Source organism: Heptranchias perlo, chromosome 2 (assembly GCF_035084215.1).
Source record: "Heptranchias perlo isolate sHepPer1 chromosome 2, sHepPer1.hap1, whole genome shotgun sequence".
In the NCBI taxonomy this organism is placed as follows: domain Eukaryota; kingdom Metazoa; phylum Chordata; class Chondrichthyes; order Hexanchiformes; family Hexanchidae; genus Heptranchias; species Heptranchias perlo.
In genome coordinates, this window is record NC_090326.1 from 138,031,363 (window position 1) to 138,053,622 (window position 22,260).

The 22,260-nt window shown below is 44.9% G+C and overlaps 1 protein-coding gene across 2 annotated transcripts in view; it reads left to right on the forward strand.

The window, feature by feature from the left end:
- Positions 1-22,260, forward strand: part of LOC137344518 (integrin beta-1-like) — a 98,074-nt gene that overhangs the window by 31,524 nt on the left and 44,290 nt on the right. For both annotated transcript variants that reach the window (XM_068007556.1, XM_068007565.1), the window contains exons 6-8: positions 352-545; positions 6,719-6,874; positions 10,285-10,380. In XM_068007556.1, the coding sequence (XP_067863657.1) occupies positions 352-545; positions 6,719-6,874; positions 10,285-10,380 (446 nt within the window). The remainder of the gene's footprint in view (positions 1-351; positions 546-6,718; positions 6,875-10,284; positions 10,381-22,260) is intronic.

Here is a 22,260-nt window from a genome sequence, read left to right on the forward strand (position 1 = left end):
GTCACGCCAGAAGTGTGCGCGCGCATCTTGGATGCCATTCTTGGGGTTTAGGAGTCCCCATAGCGCATACAGAATGGGCGCTACGTGACCCAATTTAGCCCCCATGAGTATTCAACACTTGAAAAACATTAGATAAAACTAGAATTCTCCCCCACAGAAGTTATGGAGAGTTGGCTTTCAGCAAAGGCAGTTTAATGCCATGCCTCTTGATTCATTTTAAAACTGCAGAAGATTGAGCTTGATGGTCTGAGTGACATTTTCTCATTTCATACTTTTTCAAATTCTTCTCCTCTACTTTGTCAAGCTTAGCTCTGATAACATTTCATCACCTGTAAATGTGTTCCCTTTTAGGGTTTGGTACCTTACAGAAAAATCCTTGCACAGCTGGTAAAACATGCACAAGTCCATTTAGCTTCAAAAATGTGCTACCATTGACAAACGACGGAGCAGAGTTCAACACACTTGTACGCAAGCAAACTATTACCGCAGGCCTGAACTCTTCAGAAGGTGGTGTTGATGCTTTAATGCAGGCTGCTGTCTGTGGGGTAGGTGGAAACACTTCAATTTTTAAATATTGGTGCAATAATTGGTAAATTTTAGCCTTAATGTGGGTGACTCTGTGATCTCTCGCAGGGTACATCTTGCGAAACACGGGGACGCAGCCTATGATTTTAATCACAGATTGCGTGCCAGAGATATGTGCCCGCCGAGCGGCACTTCCCAATGGGAGCGCCATATTGTGGTAACTCCCCATACATCCTGTACAGGCAGAACAATAGAACTGATTAAAATAACAGTACACCCTTTACCAGAAAGCTAAAAATCAGTTTGATCTGGAAGACTTTGAACATGGGTGTAGGGCAATGGTTTACATTGGAAAAAGGCGAATTATTGAGGGATTTAACATTCTAAAAGGAATTGATAATCTGGATCACAGAGAGGTGTTCCAGTATTCAATGTTCAAGTTCTAAGACAAAGGAACATGGATTCATGCTTGGATGCAAAAAGATGAATGCACAGTTCAGATATCATTTTCTTGCATAGAGGCGTCGATTTAGATTTTTGGGTGACTGACCTGCGGAGCCCCCCAGCCAAGCGTCCGTACCCACGGCGAGGAGGTGGCTGCGATTTTGAGGCACCGTGCCCGCGGGCTACGGAGCACCAAATGGGTGACCCAATGCAGTCTGCTGGACCGAGGCCTCCCAACAGCAGGCTGCCCCGACTGCCAGCAAGGTAAGTGGGATGTAAGTGGGGGGGGGCGGGGGTTGTGGGGGCCGCCATCGCCAAGGGTAGGCATCTCAAGGCGGCAGCAGCCCAGGTTATTTTTGTGGAGCTTGGAGGGCAATCCTAAATTTACCTTGGCTGTGCCTCCTCGACTCCATTGCCCGTGGAACTGGTGGCATTGTGCACGGCATACCCTCCGATCAGTTCCGACATAGAATGGCAATCAGGCTCGTAGAAGCAAAATACTGCAGATGCTGGCGATCTCGCAGCAAGTCTGGTTCACCCATCACTCCTGTGCTTGCTAACCTACATTGGCTGCCGGTCCACCAACGCCTCGACTTTAAAATTCTCATCCTCTTGATCAAATTCCTCCGTGGCCTCACCCCTCTCCAGCCCTACAACCCTCCGAGAAATCTGCATCCCTCCAGCTGTGGCCTCTTGTGTATTCCCCACTTCCTTCACCTCACCATCAGTGGCCGTACCTTCAACTGCCTAGGCCCTAAGCTCTGGAATTCCCTCCCTAAAACTCTCTGCCTCTCTACCTCTCTCTCCTCCTTTAAGACGCTTCTTAAAACTTACCTCTTTGACCAAGCTTTTAGTCATCTGTCCTAATATTTCCTTCTTTGGCTCAGTGTCAATTTTTGTCTGATAACGCTCCTGTGAAGCACCTTGGGATGTTTTACTACATTATAAGCACTATGTACATAAAAGTTGTTGTTGTCATTGATCAATACCACAAAAAACAGATTAATTCCTGTTTATGCGATCTTGTTGTTTGCAAATAGCCTGCTGCTTTTATCTGCAAAACAACAGTGACCATACTTCAAAGAGTTGCATTGCATGTGAAGTATTTTGGGACAGCTCTGAGAGACATGACAAAAGCAAGGCTTTTCATATCCCTTTGAGGCTTTTGATCTTAATTATTTGCCCTGCTAGCAAAAGCTAAAAATTTGCCTTCAGTAAATTCATTTGGACTAATGGGCTCCTGAATGCCTGCCCCAGGACTTACAAGCGGATGCCTTTGTTTTGCGAGCTTGAATAGTGAGTGGGGCTTGCAGCTGGAACACATTAGGGCGAATTTTAACTCTCATGGGGCCCACAAAAATAATTCAACACTTACGTTTGGCAGGCCTCTTCACTCCATTACCCGTGGAACTGGTTCCGGAGCATGCACTGAGCAGGCTCTGACCAGTTTATACCTATTTACTTCATAGGACCTCGATTTCCATATTAAAAGGGGCCTATCATCTGAATCAGGCGGATGCCTTGGACACCCAGAGATAGGCCCCATTTAAAATGGTGCCAGCCGCATTGCCGGTGTTAACGGGGGTGATAAGACTACCGACTCCATTTTGAGGCTGTTACCGTCCCGTAACGCCAGGCAAAGGGAATCAAAATCAACCCCCACTATGTTTTGTATAGCGTCAGGAAAGCCTTTGCACTAGCATCATTGGATCAGGTTATTGGAGATGTCCAGCTGGGTAACAGCATATCGTGGGCTATTGTGCCACTCGCTATCCAAGGCTTCTCTATATCCTGCAAGAGCGCAAGTGGGCACTGGTTTCATTGAAGCTGCAAAGAATCTGCTCTGACAGTTGAGGCACACTGTCACATGTACTTCTTCCCTGCCTGAAATTTGCTTGTCATTTTTTGAAGAAGCTAATATGCTTGAGGCAGTGTTGGAGGCGGTAGGCGACAGCCATCTCCAGAAGCTTTCCCAAGAAGCTTAGTAAGCTGATGAACCGCGTTTGCTGAGGTCATTTGAATCTTTACTTGCATTATGTATCATTGTCAGCACTGCTGACTTCCAACAAGTGGGGAGTAGCCTAGCACTAGGGTCTCAGTGAAACTCTCCGGAAACATTGCCATTATCTTGGCAGCTGTTTGTCACAGTATGCACTTTATAATGCATCTTCTCCTGGTGTTTTCTCACACATATTCCTTAGCTTCAGCTGGAGTTTTGAAACAGTGGTGGGTGGGCCAAGGTCATTACATGACCTTCTGATGCAACATCTGCCTTGTTGCTTGTACGAGCTGTGCCTAGTGTTTGGAACAATTCCGATTGGGTTTTGACCTACTGCCTTGTCCCGGCAGCTGTCAAATCTTTTGCAGTTTGGCCTTGTATTAATGCTACAGCAATTATGCTTAAAAGAGTTCAGCTTTCTCCAATTCTGTCCCTGCACTGTGGCCAACACTATGCAGTGTAGGTGTGTCTTTATTTTGCCTTTAACCAGCAGCTGGAATTGTTTAGGGGCCATAAAAGGTCCCATTTGCTTACAGAGTCTGGTTTTAAGAGATGCTGGATCTTGGCTTGGAGACAGTTATTAGCAGTTTCTGTCTCTTTGAGGCAAGTTTTAATGAAATCCCCCTGCTATCTGTTTTTTTTTAAGCTTTATCACTCTTCAGCATGTTGTAGTATTCACAGCAGCCCCGTCCCTAAGTGCCTTTTTGATTACCACTGCTGCTCATATTAATACGTTTTTAAGCATTTTCTGGCCTTTTCTAGTTCACCTGGGGTTTGCAAGTCACAAGGAGAGAGATCCTTTCATCTAAGTACAATCTGAATGGAGGCCATCCAGCCCTTTTGTAATCCCAGTCTAGTGTTCTGAGTGGTTATAAGTGAGCAGAAAGATTTAGCACCAGCGTGACTGTTGGGTGATCACCACATTCTCCCCAAACCTCAGATTTGAGTGCGCACTGGCAATAGTTGGTGTCCCTATTGCTAGGGTAAACATGCCATTAGGGTTGAAGCTACTGCCGTAGAAAGGAGGCTCTGGGCTTTCAGAATGTTACAACCTAGATCATGTCCAAGTCTTTTTGTCTTTGCAGACTGTTAAGGTGCATACCATGGATTCTCACTGGCAACAGGTTTAAATCAATGTTCCCATTAACTTGCATCTATCCCAAGCTGTAACCATTAAACAAAATTATCCGCCAATCAGACTACAGGATAAAAACAGTCCTTTCCAAACTTCTGGGGCCATTAAAATTCAAACAAGACAAACCACCAAGTAAGAAATGAAAGTGCAAATAGAACTGAGTTCCTAGATTTTGTGGGCTGCTATTGGCTCATAGGCCATAGTTTGTACAACAACAACAACAACTTGCATTTATATAGCTCCTTTGACATTGTAAGACGTACCAAGGTGCTTCACAAGAGTGATTATCAAACAAAATTTGACACCGAGCCACATAAGGAGTTATTAGGACAGGTGACCAAAAGCTTGGTCAAAGAGGTAAGTTTTAAGGAGCGTCTTAAAGGAGGAGAGAGAGGTAGAGAGGTGGAGAGGTTTAGGGAGGGAATTCCAGAGCTTAGGGCCTAGGCAGCTGAAGGCACGGCCGCCAATGGAGGAGCGATTAAAATCAGGGTTGCGCAAGAGGCCAGAATTGGAGGAGCGCAGAGATCTCGGAGGGTTTTGGGCTGGAGGAGGTTACAGAGATAGGGAAGGATGAGGCCATGGAGGGATTTGAAAACAGGGATAAGAATGTTAAAATTGAGGCGTTCCTGGACCGGGAGACAATGTAGGGCAGTGAGCACAGGGGTGATGGGTGGATGGGATTTGGTGCGAGTTCGGATATGGGCAGCAGAGTTTTGGATGAGCTCAAGTTTATGGAGGGCGGAAGATGGGAGGCCGGCCAGGAGAGAATTGGAATAGTCAATTCTAGAGGCAAGAAAGGCATGGATGTGAGTTTCAGCAGCAGATGAGCTGAGGCAGGGGTGGAGACGCACGATGTTACAGAGATGGAAGTAGGTGGTCTTGGTGATGGAGTGGATATGTGGTCGGAAGGTCATCTCAGGGTCAAATAGGACACCAAGGTTGTGAACGGTCTGGTTCAGCCTCTGACAGTGGCCAGGGAGAGGAACGGAGTTTGTGGTGGGGACTGAAGACAATGGCTTCGGTTTTCCCAATATTTAGTTGGAGGAAATTTTTGCTCATCCAGTACGGAATGTCGGACAAGCAGTGTGACAAATCAGAGAACGTGGAGGCGTCGGGGGAGGTGGTGGTGAGGTAGAGCTGAGTGTTGCCAGTGTATATGTGGAACCTGACATTGTGTTTTTGGATGATATCGCCGAGGAGCAGCATGTAGATGAGAAATAGGAGGGGGCCAAGTATAGGTCCTTGGGGGACTCCAGAGGTCACGGTGCGGGAGCGGGAAGAGAAGCCTTTGCAGGTGATTCTCTGGCTACAACTGAATAGATAAAAATGGAACCAGGCGAGGGCAATCCCACCCACGTGGATAACGGAGGAGAGGCGATGGAGGAGGATGGTGTGGTCAACCGTGTCAAAGGCTACAGACAGGTTGAGAAGGATGAGGAGGGATAGCTTACCATGGTCATAGTCACATAGGATGTCATTTGTGACTTTGATAAGGGCCGTTTCAGTACTATAGCAGGGGCAGAAACCTGAATGGAGGGATTCAAACATGGAATTGAGGGAAAGGTGGGCACGGATTTGGGAGGCGACAAAACGTTCAAGGACTTTGGAGATGGGGCAGTAGTTTGCAAGGACAGAGGGGTCAAGGGTGGTTTTTTTGAGGAGGGAGGTGTTGGCAGCAGATTTAAAGAGGAGAGGGGCAGTACCTGAGGAGAGGGAACCGTTAACAATATCAGCTAACATGGGGGCCAGAAAGGGAAGTTGGGTGGTCAGCAGTTTGGTGGGAATAGGGGTGTGGGAGCAGGAGATGGTTTTCATGGTCAGGTTGAGCTTTGAGAGGGTATGAGGGGAGACAGGAAAGAAACTAGAGGAAGATGCAAGTTCAGGGCTAGGGCAGGGGGGGGAACCGTAGGGAATGTTTGGCTTGGTGGGCTAGAGAAAGGGAGGGAAGCGGCAGAGGCAGCTGAACGGATGGTCTCAATCTTAGTGACAAAGTAGTCCATGAGCTCCTTGCACTTGTTGTTGGAGGTGAGGATGGAGGAGGCAGAGGAAAGGGGTTTAAGAAGACAGTTTGTAGTGGAGAAGAGAAGCTGAGGATTATCTTTGTATTCCAGGATGATCCTGGAATAGTGAGCAATTTTGGCAGAGGAGAGCAGGACCCGATAGTGCTTTATGTGATCCAGCCAGATCTGGTGATGAATGGCTAAACCAGTTGTCTTATATAAAAGTGCTTCTCATGCCAGGTGAACTTTGGCTGAAACATCCCAGCGGCATCAGGTACATCAGTTTGACTGATCTATAGACTGTTACGGATATAGAGTGCTGCTGTTCCTCCTTTCCTATGTTTTTGGTTACATCTGATCATAGTGTAGGATTCAAAATCTGTTTTTGCCGGACAGGAAGTTCTCATTTATGGATACAATGTTATTTTTCTGTAACATTCACAGTAACTCTCTGTTGGTATGCAGAATACTTTTCTTTAGGGTACGGCATAGACCTGTAAAACCCACTGTCAGAATTTTTCTTTTTCCTTTTTCTTTTCCCAGTTGCCCCAAGTAAAACTGTTCTTCAAAATAAGTACACACATTTAGTTTATTTAAATCTGCATTATCTTACAGGATATAATCGGTTGGCGAAATGCCACTCGACTGCTTGTCTTCTACAGTAATGCAGGACTTCGCTTTGCTGGAGATGGTAAACGCAGTAGAATTTTGCCGAATGATGGGACATGCCACCTTGATACTCAAGGCGTCTACACAACGAGTCATCATTATGTAAGTTTGCTTTTGATCTTGGCAGATTCAACATAAAAATCTCATATAGGCAATACAGCTCTTTTAGGAAAAAAAACTTCAGTTTGCTCTTCTTGCAATACCTAAAACTATGTTAAAAATATTTCATGTTGAGTCATACAGTATTAGAATATTGTCCATTGTTTTCTGAATCACTGATGTGATTCAGCTACTGTCACTTAAATTGGACATTAGTCCCTAGCACAGCATTTGAATTTATCACTAACTAATACTACTGTATTATTATTTGTACATGGGATGTGAGCAACGCTGGCAAGTGTGCATTTGTTACCCATCCCTAGTTGCCCTGAGAAAGTGGTGATAGGCCACCTTCTTGAACTACTCGCAGTCCTAATGGTGATGGTGCTTCCACAATCGTGTTAGGTAGGGAACTCTGGGATGTTTTCCCAGCAACAATGAAGAAATAATGAGAGATGTCCATGTCAGGACAGCAGGTGGCTTGGAGGGGAACTTGGAGGTGATAATGGGTCCACAACATTGCTGCTCTTGTCCTTCGCTGTGGTAGACGATTTGAGGGAAGGAGGTTGTGGAAGCAAGCTTGGTGAGTTGCTGCAGCGCATCCTGTATATAGTACATACTTCAGCTATAGTATGTTGGAAATGGAAGGAGTGGGTATTGAGATCAGAGGCAGGGACAATCAAGCAAACTGTTCTGTCATGGATGTTGTCGAGCTTTCTGAGTGTTGTGGCTACACCCATCCAGGTGTCTGGTCAGTATTCCACTCATGATTTGAGCCTTATAGATGGTCGAGAGGCTTCCACGGTCAGGAGATGAGCCACTCAGCCGCTCATCACCGAGTACCCAGCCTTGGTCTTGAAGCTATGGTGCTGATATGGCTGGTCCAATTAAGTTTCTGGTCAATGGTGATTCCCAAGATGTTGATGGCGGGGGACTTGGGAATGATAGTGCCGTTGAAGGGCAGGATGATGTGGTTGGGCTTTTTCTTGTTTGAGATGGCCAATACCTGATATTTAGCTAGTGTGAATATTACCTGCTACTTGTTAGCCCAAGCCTAGTTGTTATCGAAGTTGTACTGTAGACCAACATGGGCTGCTTCATTATCCCAGGAGTTGTGAATGGAACTGAACATTGTAGAATCATCAGTGAACAGCCTCAATCCTGACCTTCTGATGGAAGGAAGATCCAACTTGTTAAATTTCCTCATAGATTGTATGCAAGGAGATCTGTTTGCAGGGGTGCACTAGGCCTAAGCAGAATAGAACAAGCTCTACTGTCACCTGATTAGCAGGATACCTGAAATGAGAATGCCTTCCCTTACTTTAGGTGTATCACCAAAATTCAGTGAATTCCACCAAAAGCCGTAATTGCCATTTTACAATTGATTTATTTTCAATGTACTACCCTTAATGCATTTTGATAGTACAATCAAAACCTATTTCTTATGTTCTCTCTTATTTCTTATGGTCTAATTACATCAGGTCAATATTAAAATCTGATTCTCAAATTCATCTGAGACTGACTGACGTGCTGTACATTTCCAGTATTTCAATTTTTATTTCAGGCCACCTGTGAGAGTCTGAAACCATAAGCTATGAGAACTTAGCATTGAATTGGAACATAGGAACATAGGAACAGGAATAGGCCATTCAGCCCCTCGTGCCTGCTCCGCCATTTGATAAGATCATGGCTGATCTGTGATCTAACTCCATATACCTGCCTTTGGCCCATATCCCTTAATACCTTGCTGTAGGATGTACTACTAATAGAAGGGGTGTGTTGTAAAACATCAACACAAACATATCTTTATGTTATGGAGCTTGTTTTCATTTCTGTGCTCTCTGACAGTCCAGTGAATAGGGTTGCCAACCCTCCTGATTGCCCAGGTGTTTCCTGGAATGGGTGATTGGTCTCCTGGATGCTACTGCTGGAGACTTTACTTTTTGTCAACTCTGCTTTCAACAAACTTGACAATTTGATCTTTCCACTAGGGTTGTCGACCCTCCTGGATTGTCCGTGAGTCTCCTGAAATTGAGGGCTGCTCTCCTGGGCAGTGCTGCTAGCAGCCCGAGAGAAAAGTGCTTTGCATTCGCAGATCGTGAAACTTCGTGCCTGCGTGCTTCAGCCATCCCGACTTTCAATTCCCGCCCCCACCATTATACCTGATCAAGGAGACTGTCTGACTGTCTCAGCCATTCCCCGCCTCCCAGAAGTGGTCTGGAATTTCTTTGTAGCTGGTCCTGCCACGTGACCCCATGACCTTGCACTTCCAGTGAAGTCATGGCATCGAGCTGGATCATTCACAAGGAAATTCCCTGCTTGAGAATTTCAACTCTCTTCTCTTTCTACTAACCAGTCCAGCCTGTAGTATTCACAATCGGGCCATCGGGATCGGCGAGAGCGGGGTTAGGAGGGCAAGCACATGACGTGTCCTTTAAATGTGATCTGGTCTCCAGTGACTGAAGAAGGGAAAGATGGAGGGGACCCAACGGCCACAGTCCCTGGGTGGACTAACCCAGTCAGTGGGAGAGGGGCAATTCATGTTAGCCGGTGCTGCCTTGTTGTATAATGTGTTTTATTAACGGAGTCAGACAGCTTTGGTGCTTCTCCCTGAGGATTGAGCCTCCCTTCCCTGAACTGGGTTTCTGCCGTGGGGTTTAGGAGTTAGTGAATTGAATTAGTTTTGGTTTTGATTTTACTTATTATTTTTATAACTTGCCATATATTGTAAAAAGTCATAAAATTACACAAAAATTTTAGTTAGAAGTTACTTGTATTGATGATATTTTTTTGAATCAGTGGAATTTACTTGGTGCTTCTCATTGTGATCAATACTGTGAAAACATCACAGGAAGTGTTTATTTAAACATTACTTATCCTTAAATCTTTCTATTCTTTTGTGATCTTTCTTGATTTATAAATTATGTTGTAATTCGTCTCACTGAAATCTTTGTACCCTACAAAGCAAAAAGACAAATATTTTATTTGGTGCTTGGTGATACTAAAGACACTCAACTAAAGTAAATGCAATAGCATTTGCAACCAGTGGCCAAATGTCACATGATCGATTCTCAGGTGATCAAGTGTTACGTGATCAATTCTCAGGCGATCAAACATCACATGATAAAATACCACCTGAACAAACCTCCAGGAATACGTCAACCAGAGTTGGAAATCCTGTCCGTGATGCAGTTGAATGTGTGTCTACTCTGTTGAATTGGTAAGATATTTTGCAGCCCAGTGACATCTGGTATAACAGATTAGTGCAGAAATCAAAAATATTGTATAGGTTGGGAATTGGCCTGAAGTGGTCATGTTGCACAAATTTGGATAATAGAGTGGATGTTGTGCATTTTCGATGCCTTTTTTGTATATTGCTATCACACAAATTCAGAACCTTTTTTTATTTATAGGATCATCCATCTGTTGCTCATTTGGCACAAAACCTTAATGACAATAAAATCCAGCTTCTCCTTGCTGTTAAGGAAGAGTTCAAGGATGTTTACAAGGTAAGAAAACCTAGATTTCCCGGTTTCCTGCCAGCAGTCGGTTGGTGGACCTGGGACTGACAGGGCTGGAAAATTGCTTGGTGATGCACTCTGTCTCATCCTCACCTTTCTGTGCCTCCTCCCTATTTCCTTTCAGTTGGTTCCAATAGAGACTGAATGTATCTGCCCATATGTAGGTGAGTGCATGTAAACTGTATCCCGCATTCCAATGACACAATTGCTAGGAAATACATCCTCCAATGTATTTCCTAGCAATTGTGTCATTGGAATGCGGGATGCCAGGGCTGTCTATTAGGCCTAGATGTTCAGATGTTCAAAGGTTGGAGGAAGAGCAAAAATGTTTCTATTGATCATGACCTGTGTAATTATTTGCACAGACTTCCTGAAGAAATTGTTAAAATTTAGGAATGGGCTCATTTGACTGACAGCTTGGAGGCTGCCGGCATTCCCACGCTGTGTCAGGCCTCCACCGCAAAACTCCACCCCCATTTGGGTAGGACTCCCTGACAGAGGCTGGTGAGCCTGCTCCATTATATAAATAACCCCAGAGCTGGACGTTGGCCAGAGTCAGGGGCGGGGGACATCTTTTGTGGCAGGCAGAGGTCAGGTCCTGCCACTTCAGTTGGAAAATCTAGGCTTATGCGTTTTCAAAAAATGATACATGAAGACAGAAACTATCTCAGAATCATTACAAGACCATTTATTGTAAGTACCAATACAGAATTAAACTCTGCAAGAATCTGATGGAATCCATTAGTATCATTTAAAAGTAATTCCAGGAAAGGAAAGAGTTTGTACATATATTCCAATATTTACTTTGTTTTGGTAAGATTACCCACTGTTAAGTCCAATTTCATTATATAATGATGAACTCTAAACTGTACAAATGTATTAAATAATTCTTAAAATCATGACCTTATATATAATGAGCAATATTGGCTTCTCTGAATTTAAGCCAATAATCCAACAGATTTAGAGCACTGTCATTGCAGATTAAACAAAGTTTACTGAAAATTCCTCTATGATTGTTGCCTACTTTGTATGGTGTTTTTTTCCTGTAACAATGAATGAAACAGTAATTCATGTCAGTGGGGTCTGAGTCATTGACATAGTGAATGCTGCTGTCTGATTTTAACATTCAACTTCACTTATGTTTCTTCTGTGAAATTGCAAGTGCTTCCATATATTAAACATAATACATACAGTAATGTTGTTAAACTACACTTCGCTGTTTGACATCTTAATTCTTTGGCATGTGACTGTACTACCCCATGTACTTAAGCTTTTATCATGCATAATTGGGAGAAATAGCCAATGATTTTTATTATTTAATATAGCCCTAATTGTAAATATGTAAATAGTTTCTCTTCATGAAATCATTTAGTAAATTGTTATATCAGAAATATAAGAACATAAGAACATAAGAAATAGGAGCAGGAGTAGGCCAATCGGCCTCTCGAGCCTGCTCCGCCATTCAATAAGATCATGGCTGATCTGATCCTAACCTCAAATTTAAATTCATGTCCAATTTCCTGCCCGCTCCCCGTAACCCCTAATTCCCTTTACTTCTAGGAAACTGTCTATTTCTGTTTTAAATTTATTTAATGATGTAGCTTCCACAGCTTCCTGGGGCAGCAAATTCCACAGACCTACTACCCTCTGAGTGAAGAAGTTTCTCCTCATCTCATCTCATACTGTCTGCTATATATTTCTCAAAGTGTGTGAATATGCTGTCTTCTTTAGATTGAAGCTAGTTAGACTTTTAAGGCAGAGCAAACTATAGTTCCTACTTAGGGATGTAAGGGCTCAATCCTTTGATGAACATAACAGCAAGGTTTTTTGCCAACTGACAGGTAGGAAGAAAGACATTAGACCAGAATTTGCTGATAAAATAACGACATCTGAAAGACGCACTCTGTTTCTAATATGCAAATCGGCCAGCAACTTGTGGCGAGGAAGAGGTAAGCGAATCGTCACAAGTTGCTGGATGATTCGTGCCGCTAATTAACAGGGCAAGCCGTGAGATGCCCCGCTCCCGCAAATTCTGGGCCATTCAGCATAAAACAAGGAATGCAAATATAATAAAAGATTCAAATGTGACAACAAAAAGTTAAAAGCTAAGCTTTATGCTAATTGAAGGAACATTAGAATTAAACTACTGCAATTAGAAACAAATGAAAATATTGTCATTGCAGCAAAATGACTACAAGCAGAAGATGGACAAGAGATGGAGCTAAGAGAGTACCGAATGTTTTAAGGGAATAGATTTATTGGGCTAGATAAAGGACTGACATTTTTGGTAAAGGCTGGCATTTATCAAAAAGTTGGTCAGAGTGAGGTCAGTGTGCTGTCGTTCTCCTGTCTTCTGTTCACATTTTCTAGATCCTCACACTGCCTGGCATCAGGCTGATCATGTAACAGGTCTCCAGAATTTACATTTTGATACACTGGGACCAAGACCTGGTTCACAGTTTCTGTGGCATTGCAGCTTCAGGCACCTTGGTTAGAAGGTCATTTTTAAAATGAGTGGCTTTTTGTATCACTGAGTAAGATTTTCTTGGAAAACGTTAATGTTCCCTAATAGTTCAAGCTATAATGTTAGAGACTTAGGGTTCGATTTTAAAAGTAATAAATGGGTGGGTTGGATGCGGGGGGGGCATTGAAAATTGCCACCATTTCAGACCCGCCCCCAACCCCCCTCCAACCCGCCCATTTCCGGTTTTCACGGGGGTGGGATGAGGGGGCAGGTGGCCAACCCACTTCCAGGAGGCATGTCGGGCCTTAAAACCTTTCAAGGAGGCTTCAGGCCTCCATTTTTAACTAATTCCCCATTTCGAACCCGGGGGGCCGGGATTCCCGGGCCTTCTGTTTTACGCCTCGTGAAAGGAGGTGAGAAGGTCCGAGACTGCAGGTAAGTGCCTTCCTGGCACAGCTTGTGGGCCCGGAGGAGCAGGAGTGCTTCCCCCAGGCCCAACAAGCCTACCTGCAATGACCCCCCCCCCCCCCCCAACCCCCCCTCCACCGATCGCGGACCCCCCAATCGCAAACCCCCGACCCCCAATCGCGGACCCCCGACACTGACCCCCCCACCCCGATCCTCCCCCCACCCGACCCCTGATCCTCCAACCCCGATCCTCCCACTCCGACCCCGACCCTGATTCTCTGACCCCGACCCTCCCTCTCAACAATCGTGGATCCCCGTGATGACTCCCGAAACCGCCCCCCCCGTGACAGATGCCCAATCCCATCCCCCATGACTCGCGACTCCCATGCCCACCTATGCCCACCCATTCCCACCTTTGCCCACCCATGCCCACCCCCCCCCCCCCATCCATGCAAACAAATACTCTCCTCTCCCTGGCTGGTCTCCCGTCCAACTGTCAATCAGTCGGTCAGTCGGACAGGAAACCGAAAAAAAATAGAAGAGGTCCCTACGTCAAAATCGTAAGGACGTCTGGGAAGTCCATACCCCCCACCAACCCCCCCACCCCCTTCCCAGCTCCGTTTGAAAATTGAGCCTTTAAAATCTAATTTCTCACAGCTAAAAGTCAACCTAAGAAATAGGAGCAGGAGTAGGCCATATGGCCCCTCGAGCCTGCTCCGCCATTCAATCAGATCATGGCTGATCTTCAACCTCAACTCCACTCTCCCGCCCAATCCCCATATCCCTTGATTTCCCTAGAGTCCAAAAATCTATCTCTCAGCTGTGAATATATTCAATGACTCAGCATCCACTGTCCTCTGGGGTAGAGAATTCCAAAGATTCACAACCCTCTGCGTGAAGATATTCCTCTTCATCTCAGTCTTTAATGGCCGACCCCTTATCCTGCGACTATGCCCCCTAGTTCTAGACTCTCTAGCCAGGGGAAACAATCTCTCAGCATCTACCCTGTCAAGCCACCTAATAATCTTACATGTTTCAATGAGATCACCTCTCAATAGACGCATTCTATCAACCTCTCCTCATAGGACAACCTCCTCATCCCAGGAATGAATCTAGTGAGCCTTAGTTGTACCGCCTCCAAGGCAAGTATATCCTTCCTTAGATAAGGAGACCAAAACTGTACCCAGCACTCCAGGTGAGGTCTCATAAAGCCCCATACAACTGTAGTAAGACTTCCTTACTTTGTACTCCAACCCCTTTGCAATAAAGGCCAACATGCCATTTGCTTTCGTAATTGCCTGCTGTACCTGCATACTAACCTTTTGTGTTTCTTGTATGAGGACACCCAAGTCTCTCTGAACACCAACATTTAATAGTGTCTCACCATTTAAAAAATATTCTGTTTTTCTATTCTTCCTGCAAAGTGAATAATCTCAGATTTCCCTACGTTATACTCCATCTGGCCCTTCTTGCCCACTCACTTGACATGTCTATATCCCTTTGCAGACTTTTTGTGACCTCCTCACAGCTTACTTTCCCACCTAGCTTTTTATCGTCAGCAAACTTGGATACATTACACTTGGTCCCTTCATCTGAGTCATTAATATAGATTGTAAATAGCTGAGGCCCAAGCACCGATCCTTGCGGCACCCCACTAGTTACAGCCTGCCAACCTGAGAATGACCCGTTTATCCCTACTCTCTGCTTTCTGTCTCTTAACGAATCCTATGTCCATGCTAATATATTACACCCAACCCTGTGAACCCTTACCTTGTGAAACAACCTTTTATGTGGCACCTTATCGAATGTCTTTTGAAAATCCAAATATACTACATCCACTGGTTTCCCTTTATCTACCCTGCTCCATCCTCAAAAAACTCTAATAAATTTGTCATACATGATTTCCCTTTCATAAAACCATGTTGACTCTGCCTAATCATATTCTGATTTTCTAAGTGCCCTTTTACCACTTCCTTGATAATGGATTCCAGCATTATCAAGGAAGTGGTAAAAGGGCATTTCAACTTCCCCTCTCAAACAAATATACCGCTTTGGATATTGTTGAGGGGGATGACTTATCAGGGGAAGGCAGCAGCAGCCAACTTCCTGGCACCAGGGGTAGCTCTGCTGCACAGGCTGGGAGGAAAAAGAGTGGAAGAGCTATAGTGGTAGGGGATTCTATCGTAAGGGGAACAGACAGGCGTTTCTGTGGCCGTAAACGTGACTCCAGGATGGTTTGTTGCCTCCCTGGTGCCAGGGTCATGGATGTCACTGAGCGGCTACAGGGCATTCTCAAGGGGGAGGGTGAGCAGGCAGAGGTCGTGGTCCACATTGGGACCAACAACATAGGTAGGAAGGGAGATGAGGTCCTGCATCAAGAATTTAGGGAGCTAGGTAGCAGATTAAAGAGCAGGACCTCAAAGGTTGTAATCTCTGGATTACTCCCAGTGCCACGGGCTAGTGAGTATAGAAATAGGAGGATAGAACAGATGAATGCGTGGCTAAAGAGTTGGTGCAGGAGGGAGGGTTTCAGTTTCCTGGATCACTGGGCCTGCTTCTGGGGAAGGTGGGACTTGTACAAGTCGGACGGGTTGCACCTGAACCAGAGCGGGACAAATATCCTTGCGGGGAGGTTTGCTAGCACTGTTGGGGGGGGGGGTTTAAACTAACTTGGCAGGGGGATGGGATACAGAGTGGAGCTACAATAGGGGGTGATGTGCAGCCAAATATAGAGAAAAAAACAAGTCAGCTTGGAAGACAGGGCAAATATGTGAGGGCAAGGCTGGATGGCATCTATTTTAATGCAAGGAGTCTTGCGAATAAGGTGGATGAACTGAAGGTGTTGATAAACACATGGGAGTATGATATTGTTGCTGTCACAGAGACATGGTTGAGGGAGGGGCAAGACTGGCAGCTCAATATTCCGGGGTACAGAATCTTCAGGCGAGACAGAGGGGGAGGTATAAGAGGAGGGGGGGGTCGCAATATTAATTAAAGAATCAATTACTGCCATAAGGAGGGATGATATATTAGCAGGTTCCTCTAATGAGGCCATATGGGTGGAGCTTAAAAACAAAAAGGGGGCAAGCACTTTGATGGGAGTGTACTATAGGCCCCCAAACAGTCAGGGGGAGATAGAGGAACAGATATGTAGGCAAATCTCAGAAAATTGTGCAAATAATAGGGTAATAATAGTGGGGGATTTCAACTTCCCCAATATTAACTGGGATACTCAGAGTGTAAAAGGCTTAGAGGGTACAAAATTCTTAACGTGCATCCAGGAGAGCTTTTTGAGCCAGCATGTAGAAAGTCCTACAAGAGAGGGGGCGGTACTGGACCTAATTCTAGGGAATGTGGCCGGCCAAGTGGAAGAAGTGCTAGTAGGTGAGCACTTTGGTGAGAGTGACCATAATTCGGTGAGATTTAAGGTGGTCATGGAAAAGGACAGGGAGGGGCCGGAAATAAAGGTTCTAAATTGGGGGAAGGCCGATTTTAATAGGATAAGGCAGGATCTGGCCAAAATGGACTGGGATCAGCTGCTTGTAGGAAAATCCGCATCGGAGCAATGGGAGTCTTTCAGAAGGGAGATTGAGACCATACAATGGCAACATGTTCCCGTAAAGGTCAAGGGTGGTTCCAAGAACTCCAGGGAACCTTGGATGTCAGGGGATATACGAGAATGGATTAGGAAAAAAAGGAGGGCTTTTGGCAGATACAAAAGGCTAAAGACGGAGGAAGCCCTAGAGGAGTACAAAAAGTGCAGGGGGATACTTAAAAAAGAAATTAGGAGATCAAGGAGGGGCCATGAAATAACACTGGCGAGCAAAATAAAGGAAAATCCTAAGATGTTTTATAAGTATATTAAGGGTAAGAGGATGACTAGGGAAAAAATAGGGCCCATTAGGGACAAAAATGGCAATCTGTGTGTGGAGCCGGCAGATGTAGGAGGGGTTCTAAATGAATTTTTTGCATCTGTTTTCACGATGGAGAAGGACGATGTAGACATAGAAATACGGCAGGGGGACTGTGATATACTCGAACATATTAACATCGAGCGGAAGGAGGTATTGGCGGTTTTAGCAGGCCTAAAAATGGATAAATCCCCAGGCCCGGACGAAATGTATCCCAGGCTACTGTGTGAGGCAAAGGAGGAGATTGCGGGGGCTCTGACACATATATTCAGAACCTCTCTGGCCACAGGGGATGTGCCAGAGGACTGGAGAACCGCTAATGTAATACCATTATTCAAGAAGGGGAGTAGGGAAAAACCGGGGAACTACAGGCCAGTGAGCCTAACATCAGTGGTAGGAAAATTATTGGAAAAAATTCTGAAGGACAAAATTAGTCTCCACTTGGAGAAGCAAGGATTAATCAGGGATAGTCAACATGGCTTTGTCAAGGGAAGATCATGTCTGACTAATTTGATTGAATTTTTTGAGGGGGTGACTAGGCGTGTGGATGAGGGTAACGCAGTGGATGTGGTATACATGGATTTCAGTAAGGCCTTCGATAAAGTCCCCCACAGGAGACTGGTCAAGAAGGTACGAGCCCATGGAATCCAGGGTGCCTTGGCACTTTGGATACAAAACTGGCTTAGTGGCAGAAGGCAGAGGGTGATGGTCGAAGGTTGTTTTTGTGACTGGAAGCCTGTGGCCAGTGGGGTACCACAGGGATCGGTGCTGGGTACCTTGCTGTTTGTGGTCTACATTAATGACTTGGATATGAATGTAAAAGGTATGATCAGTAAGTTCGCTGATGATACAAAAATTGGTAGGGTGGTAAATAGCGAGGAGGATAGCCTCAGTCTGCAGGACGATATAGATGGGTTGGTCAGATGGGCGGAACAGTGGCAAATGGAATTTAACCCGGAAAAGTGCGAGGTGATGCACTTTGGAGGGACTAACCAGGCAAGGGAATACACAATGAATGGGAGGACCCTAGGCAAGACAGAGGGTCAGAGGGATCTTGGTGTGCAAGTTCACAGATCCCTGAAGGCGGCGGAACAGGTAGATAAGGTGGTAAAGAAGGCATATGGGATACTTGCCTTTATTAGCCGAGGCATAGAATATAAGAGCAAGGAGGTTATGATGGAGCTGTATAAAACACTGGTTAGGCCACAGCTGGAGTACTGTGTGCAGTTCTGGTCGCCGCACTACAGGAAGGATGTGATCGCTTTGGAGAGGGTGCAGAGGAGATTCACCAGGATGTTACCAGGGCTGGAGCGCTTCAGCTATGAAGAGAGACTGGGAAGATTGGGTTTGTTTTCCTTGGAGCAGAGGAGGCTGAGGGGGGACATGATTGAGGTGTACAAAATTATGAGGGGCACAGATAGGATGGATACTAAGGAGCTTTTTCCCTTCGTTGAGGGTTCTATAACAAGGGGACATAGATTCAAGGTAAAAGGCGGGAGGTTTAGAGGGGATTTGAGAAAGAACTTTTTCACCCAGAGGGTGGTTGGAGTCTGGAACTCACTGCCTGAAAGGGTTGTGGAGGCAGGAACCCTCACAACATTCAAGAAGCATTTGGATGAGCACTTGAAATGCCATAGCATACAAGGCTACGGACCAAATGCTGGAATATGGGATTAGAGTAGACAGGGCTGATGGCCGGCGCGGACACGATGGGCCGAAGGGCCTCTATCCGTGCTGTATAACTCTATGACTCTATGACTATGACTCTATTTTCCCGATGACCGATGTCAGGCTAACTGGCCTGTAGTTCCCTTTTATCTCTCTCCCTCCCTTCTTGAATAGTGGGGTAACATTTGCTACCTTCCAGTCCACTGGGACCGTTCCAGAATCGAGAGAATTTTGGAAGATCATAACCAATGCATTCACTATCACTACAGCCACCTCTTTTAGAACCCGAGGATATAGACCATCAGGTCCAGGGGATTTTTCGGCTTTTAGTCTCATTAGTTTATCCAGTATTTTATCTGTAGTGATATTAATTGTTTTAAGTTCCTGACTCTCATTTACCCCTTGGTTCCCTACTATTTTTGGTACGCTTTTTGTGTATTCTACTGTGAAGACAGATACAAAATAGTTGTTTAATGCATCTGCCATTTCCTGATTCCCCATTATAATTTCTCCTGTCTCAGCCTCTAAGGGACCAATGTTTATTTTTGCTACTCTCTTCCTTTTTCCATACTTGTAGAAGCTCTTACAATCCGTTTTTATATTTCTTGCTAGTTTACTTTCATATTCTATTTTCTCCCATTTTATCAATTTTTTTGTTCATCCTTTGTTGGTTTCTAAAACTCTCCCAATCCCCAGGCTTATTACTCTTTTTGGCAACATTATAGGCCTCGTCTTTCAATCTAATACTCTTCTTAACTTCTTTGGTTAGCCAAGAGTGGATCACTTTTCCCGTGGAGTTTTTATTTTTCAATGGAAGGTATATTTGTTGAGAATATCAAAATATTTCTTTAAATGTTTGCCATTGCTTTTCAACTGTCAAACCCATTAATTTAATTTCCCAATCTACCTTTGACAACTCGCCCCTCATACCTATGCAATTGGCTTTATTTAAGTTTAAGACTCTAGTTTCTGACTTAAGTACTTTAAACTCAAGGTGAAATTCTATCATATTATGATCACTCATCCCCAGGGGTTCTTTTACGATGAGATTACTAATTAACCTTATCTCATTACATAATATAACATCTAAAATAGCCTGTTCCCTGGTTGGTTCCATGACATATTGCTCTAGGAAACCGTCTCAAATACATTCCATGAACTCGTCTTCCAAACTATCTTTGCCAATTTGATTTGCCCAGTCTATATGCAGATTAAAGTCCCCCATGATGATTGCATTTCCTTTGTTACAAGCTCCCATTATTGCATGATTAATACTCTGTGCAATGGTATAGCTGCAATTAGGGGGCCTATATACTGCGCCCTCCAGTGTTTTCTGCCCCTTGTTATTTCTAATTTCCACCCATACTGATTCTACTTCCTGATCTTCCGAGCCAAGATCCTTTCTCACCACAGTCCTTATGCCATCCTTTATTATTAGGGTTACACCCCCTCCTTTTCCATTCTGCCTGTCTTTTCTAAATGTCATGTACCCTGGAATATCTAGTTTCCAACCTTGGTCATTTTGTAACCATGTTGAGCCTGGAGACCCTTCAGTAAGCCCTAATGGCTCCAATTTAAACACATTCTTATCAAACTGCCTTAACAGTGAACGTTACGGCTGTTTCCTCATAGTAGCAACTGTCAGCTAAAGAATTGTTGGGACAAAGTGTGTTTGAGATTTTTTAAATTAAAACTTTAGCATGATCCTGGTAACATTACAGGACATTTAAAAGCAGGCACCAATAATCCACTGGGTAAATACAATGGGGTAAATTTTAACTTCAAGAAGGGGCGGATTGGCGACGGGTGGGAAGGTAAAAATTGTAAAAAAGCTAAAACTTGGCCCCAACCCACCCATTTCTGGTTTTCACGGAGGCGGGTCGAGGGGTGGGCGACCAACCTGCTCTCAGGAGGCGGGTCAATCAGTAAAAGTTTTTAAGGAGGCTGCAAGCATTTTGACAGCTTTTTTATTTTTAACTCATGGGGGCTGGGATTCCCGGGCCTTTTAGCTTCACGCCATGTAAGAGGAGGCGAGAAGGCCTGGATCAGCAGGTATGTGCCTTTATTGCACTGCTTGTGGGCCAAGAGGAGCAGGAGTGCTTCCTCCAGGCCCAACAAACCTACCTGCCGCGACCCCACAAACACGATTGTCCAAATCCCCCCCCACCCCCCCCGATCTCCGACCCCCCCCCCCGATCTCCGACCCCCCCCACCGATCTCCGACCCCCCCCCGATCTCTGACCCCCCCCCCGATCTCCGACCCCCCCCCCACGATCTCCGACCCCCCCACGATCCTCCCCCCACGATCTCTGACCCTCCCCCACTTTCTACGGCTTACCAGGTGGCATCCTCTCCCTGGCTGTTCTCCTGTCTGACTGTTGGCCAGCTTGTCAATCTGGCTGGCCTGTCGGGCGGGAAACCTACAAAAAAAAAACGAAAGACTCCTTACATCAAAATCATAAAGACGTCCGGGAAACCTGTGCTTCCATGTTTCCCGTCAGGAATTCCACCCCCCACCCCACCATCTTCCTGGCTCCCGGTTAAAATTTCCCCCAACGATCCTCTGATACTGATCTGCGAACAAGATAAGGCAATTTAGCTTATCTAGGGAATCTTTAGCTTTGAAAACTCCAATTGTGTCTTCAGTTATTGTGTTAGATGTCTGTCTGTTCCATAAGATCACAAGTTGAAATAGTTATCCGTGGAAGTACATTTAGTTTTTAGCTTACTTCACTTGCCATTCTGTGTACTGGACTTCTGGTTCTACTCAAAACTTCTCCATTTCCACAATACCAAATTGGTAGATGTACAATGATGTACCAAAATTAATATTTCTCCACATGGCAGGGATGGTAAACTGTAAGAACAATGCAGGAGATTGTGGGAGGACATAGATAGGTTAACAGAGTGGGTAGATACATGGCAGGTGCAGATCAATACAGATAAATAAATGTGTTGGGAAAAGAACAGTGAAAAGAAGTATACTTTAAATGGTAAGATTCTAAACAGAATGGATAAGCAGAGGGATCTAGGGGATGCAGCTACATAGACCTTTAAAGATGGGTGTGGAGGTAGAAAAGATAGTAAAAAGGCAAGTGGGATTCTGTTTTTTTTTACATAGGGGCATTGAGTACGAAAACAAGGGAGTGATGCTGTACTTATACAATACATTGGTTAGACGACAGTTGGAATATTGCATGCTATTTTGAGCACTCCATTAAAAGAAGGATATCGGAGCCATGGAAAGCAACAGTGAAAATTCACCAGAATTATATCAGATATGAGAGGTAATAGTTATGAAGGAAGGCTAAAAAAATTGGGCCTTTTTTACTGGAACTGAGAAGGCTAGGAGGCTTAATCTAATAGAGAGATTTCGACAGTGATAGGCTGTCTCCACTAGTTGGTGGATTGGGAATA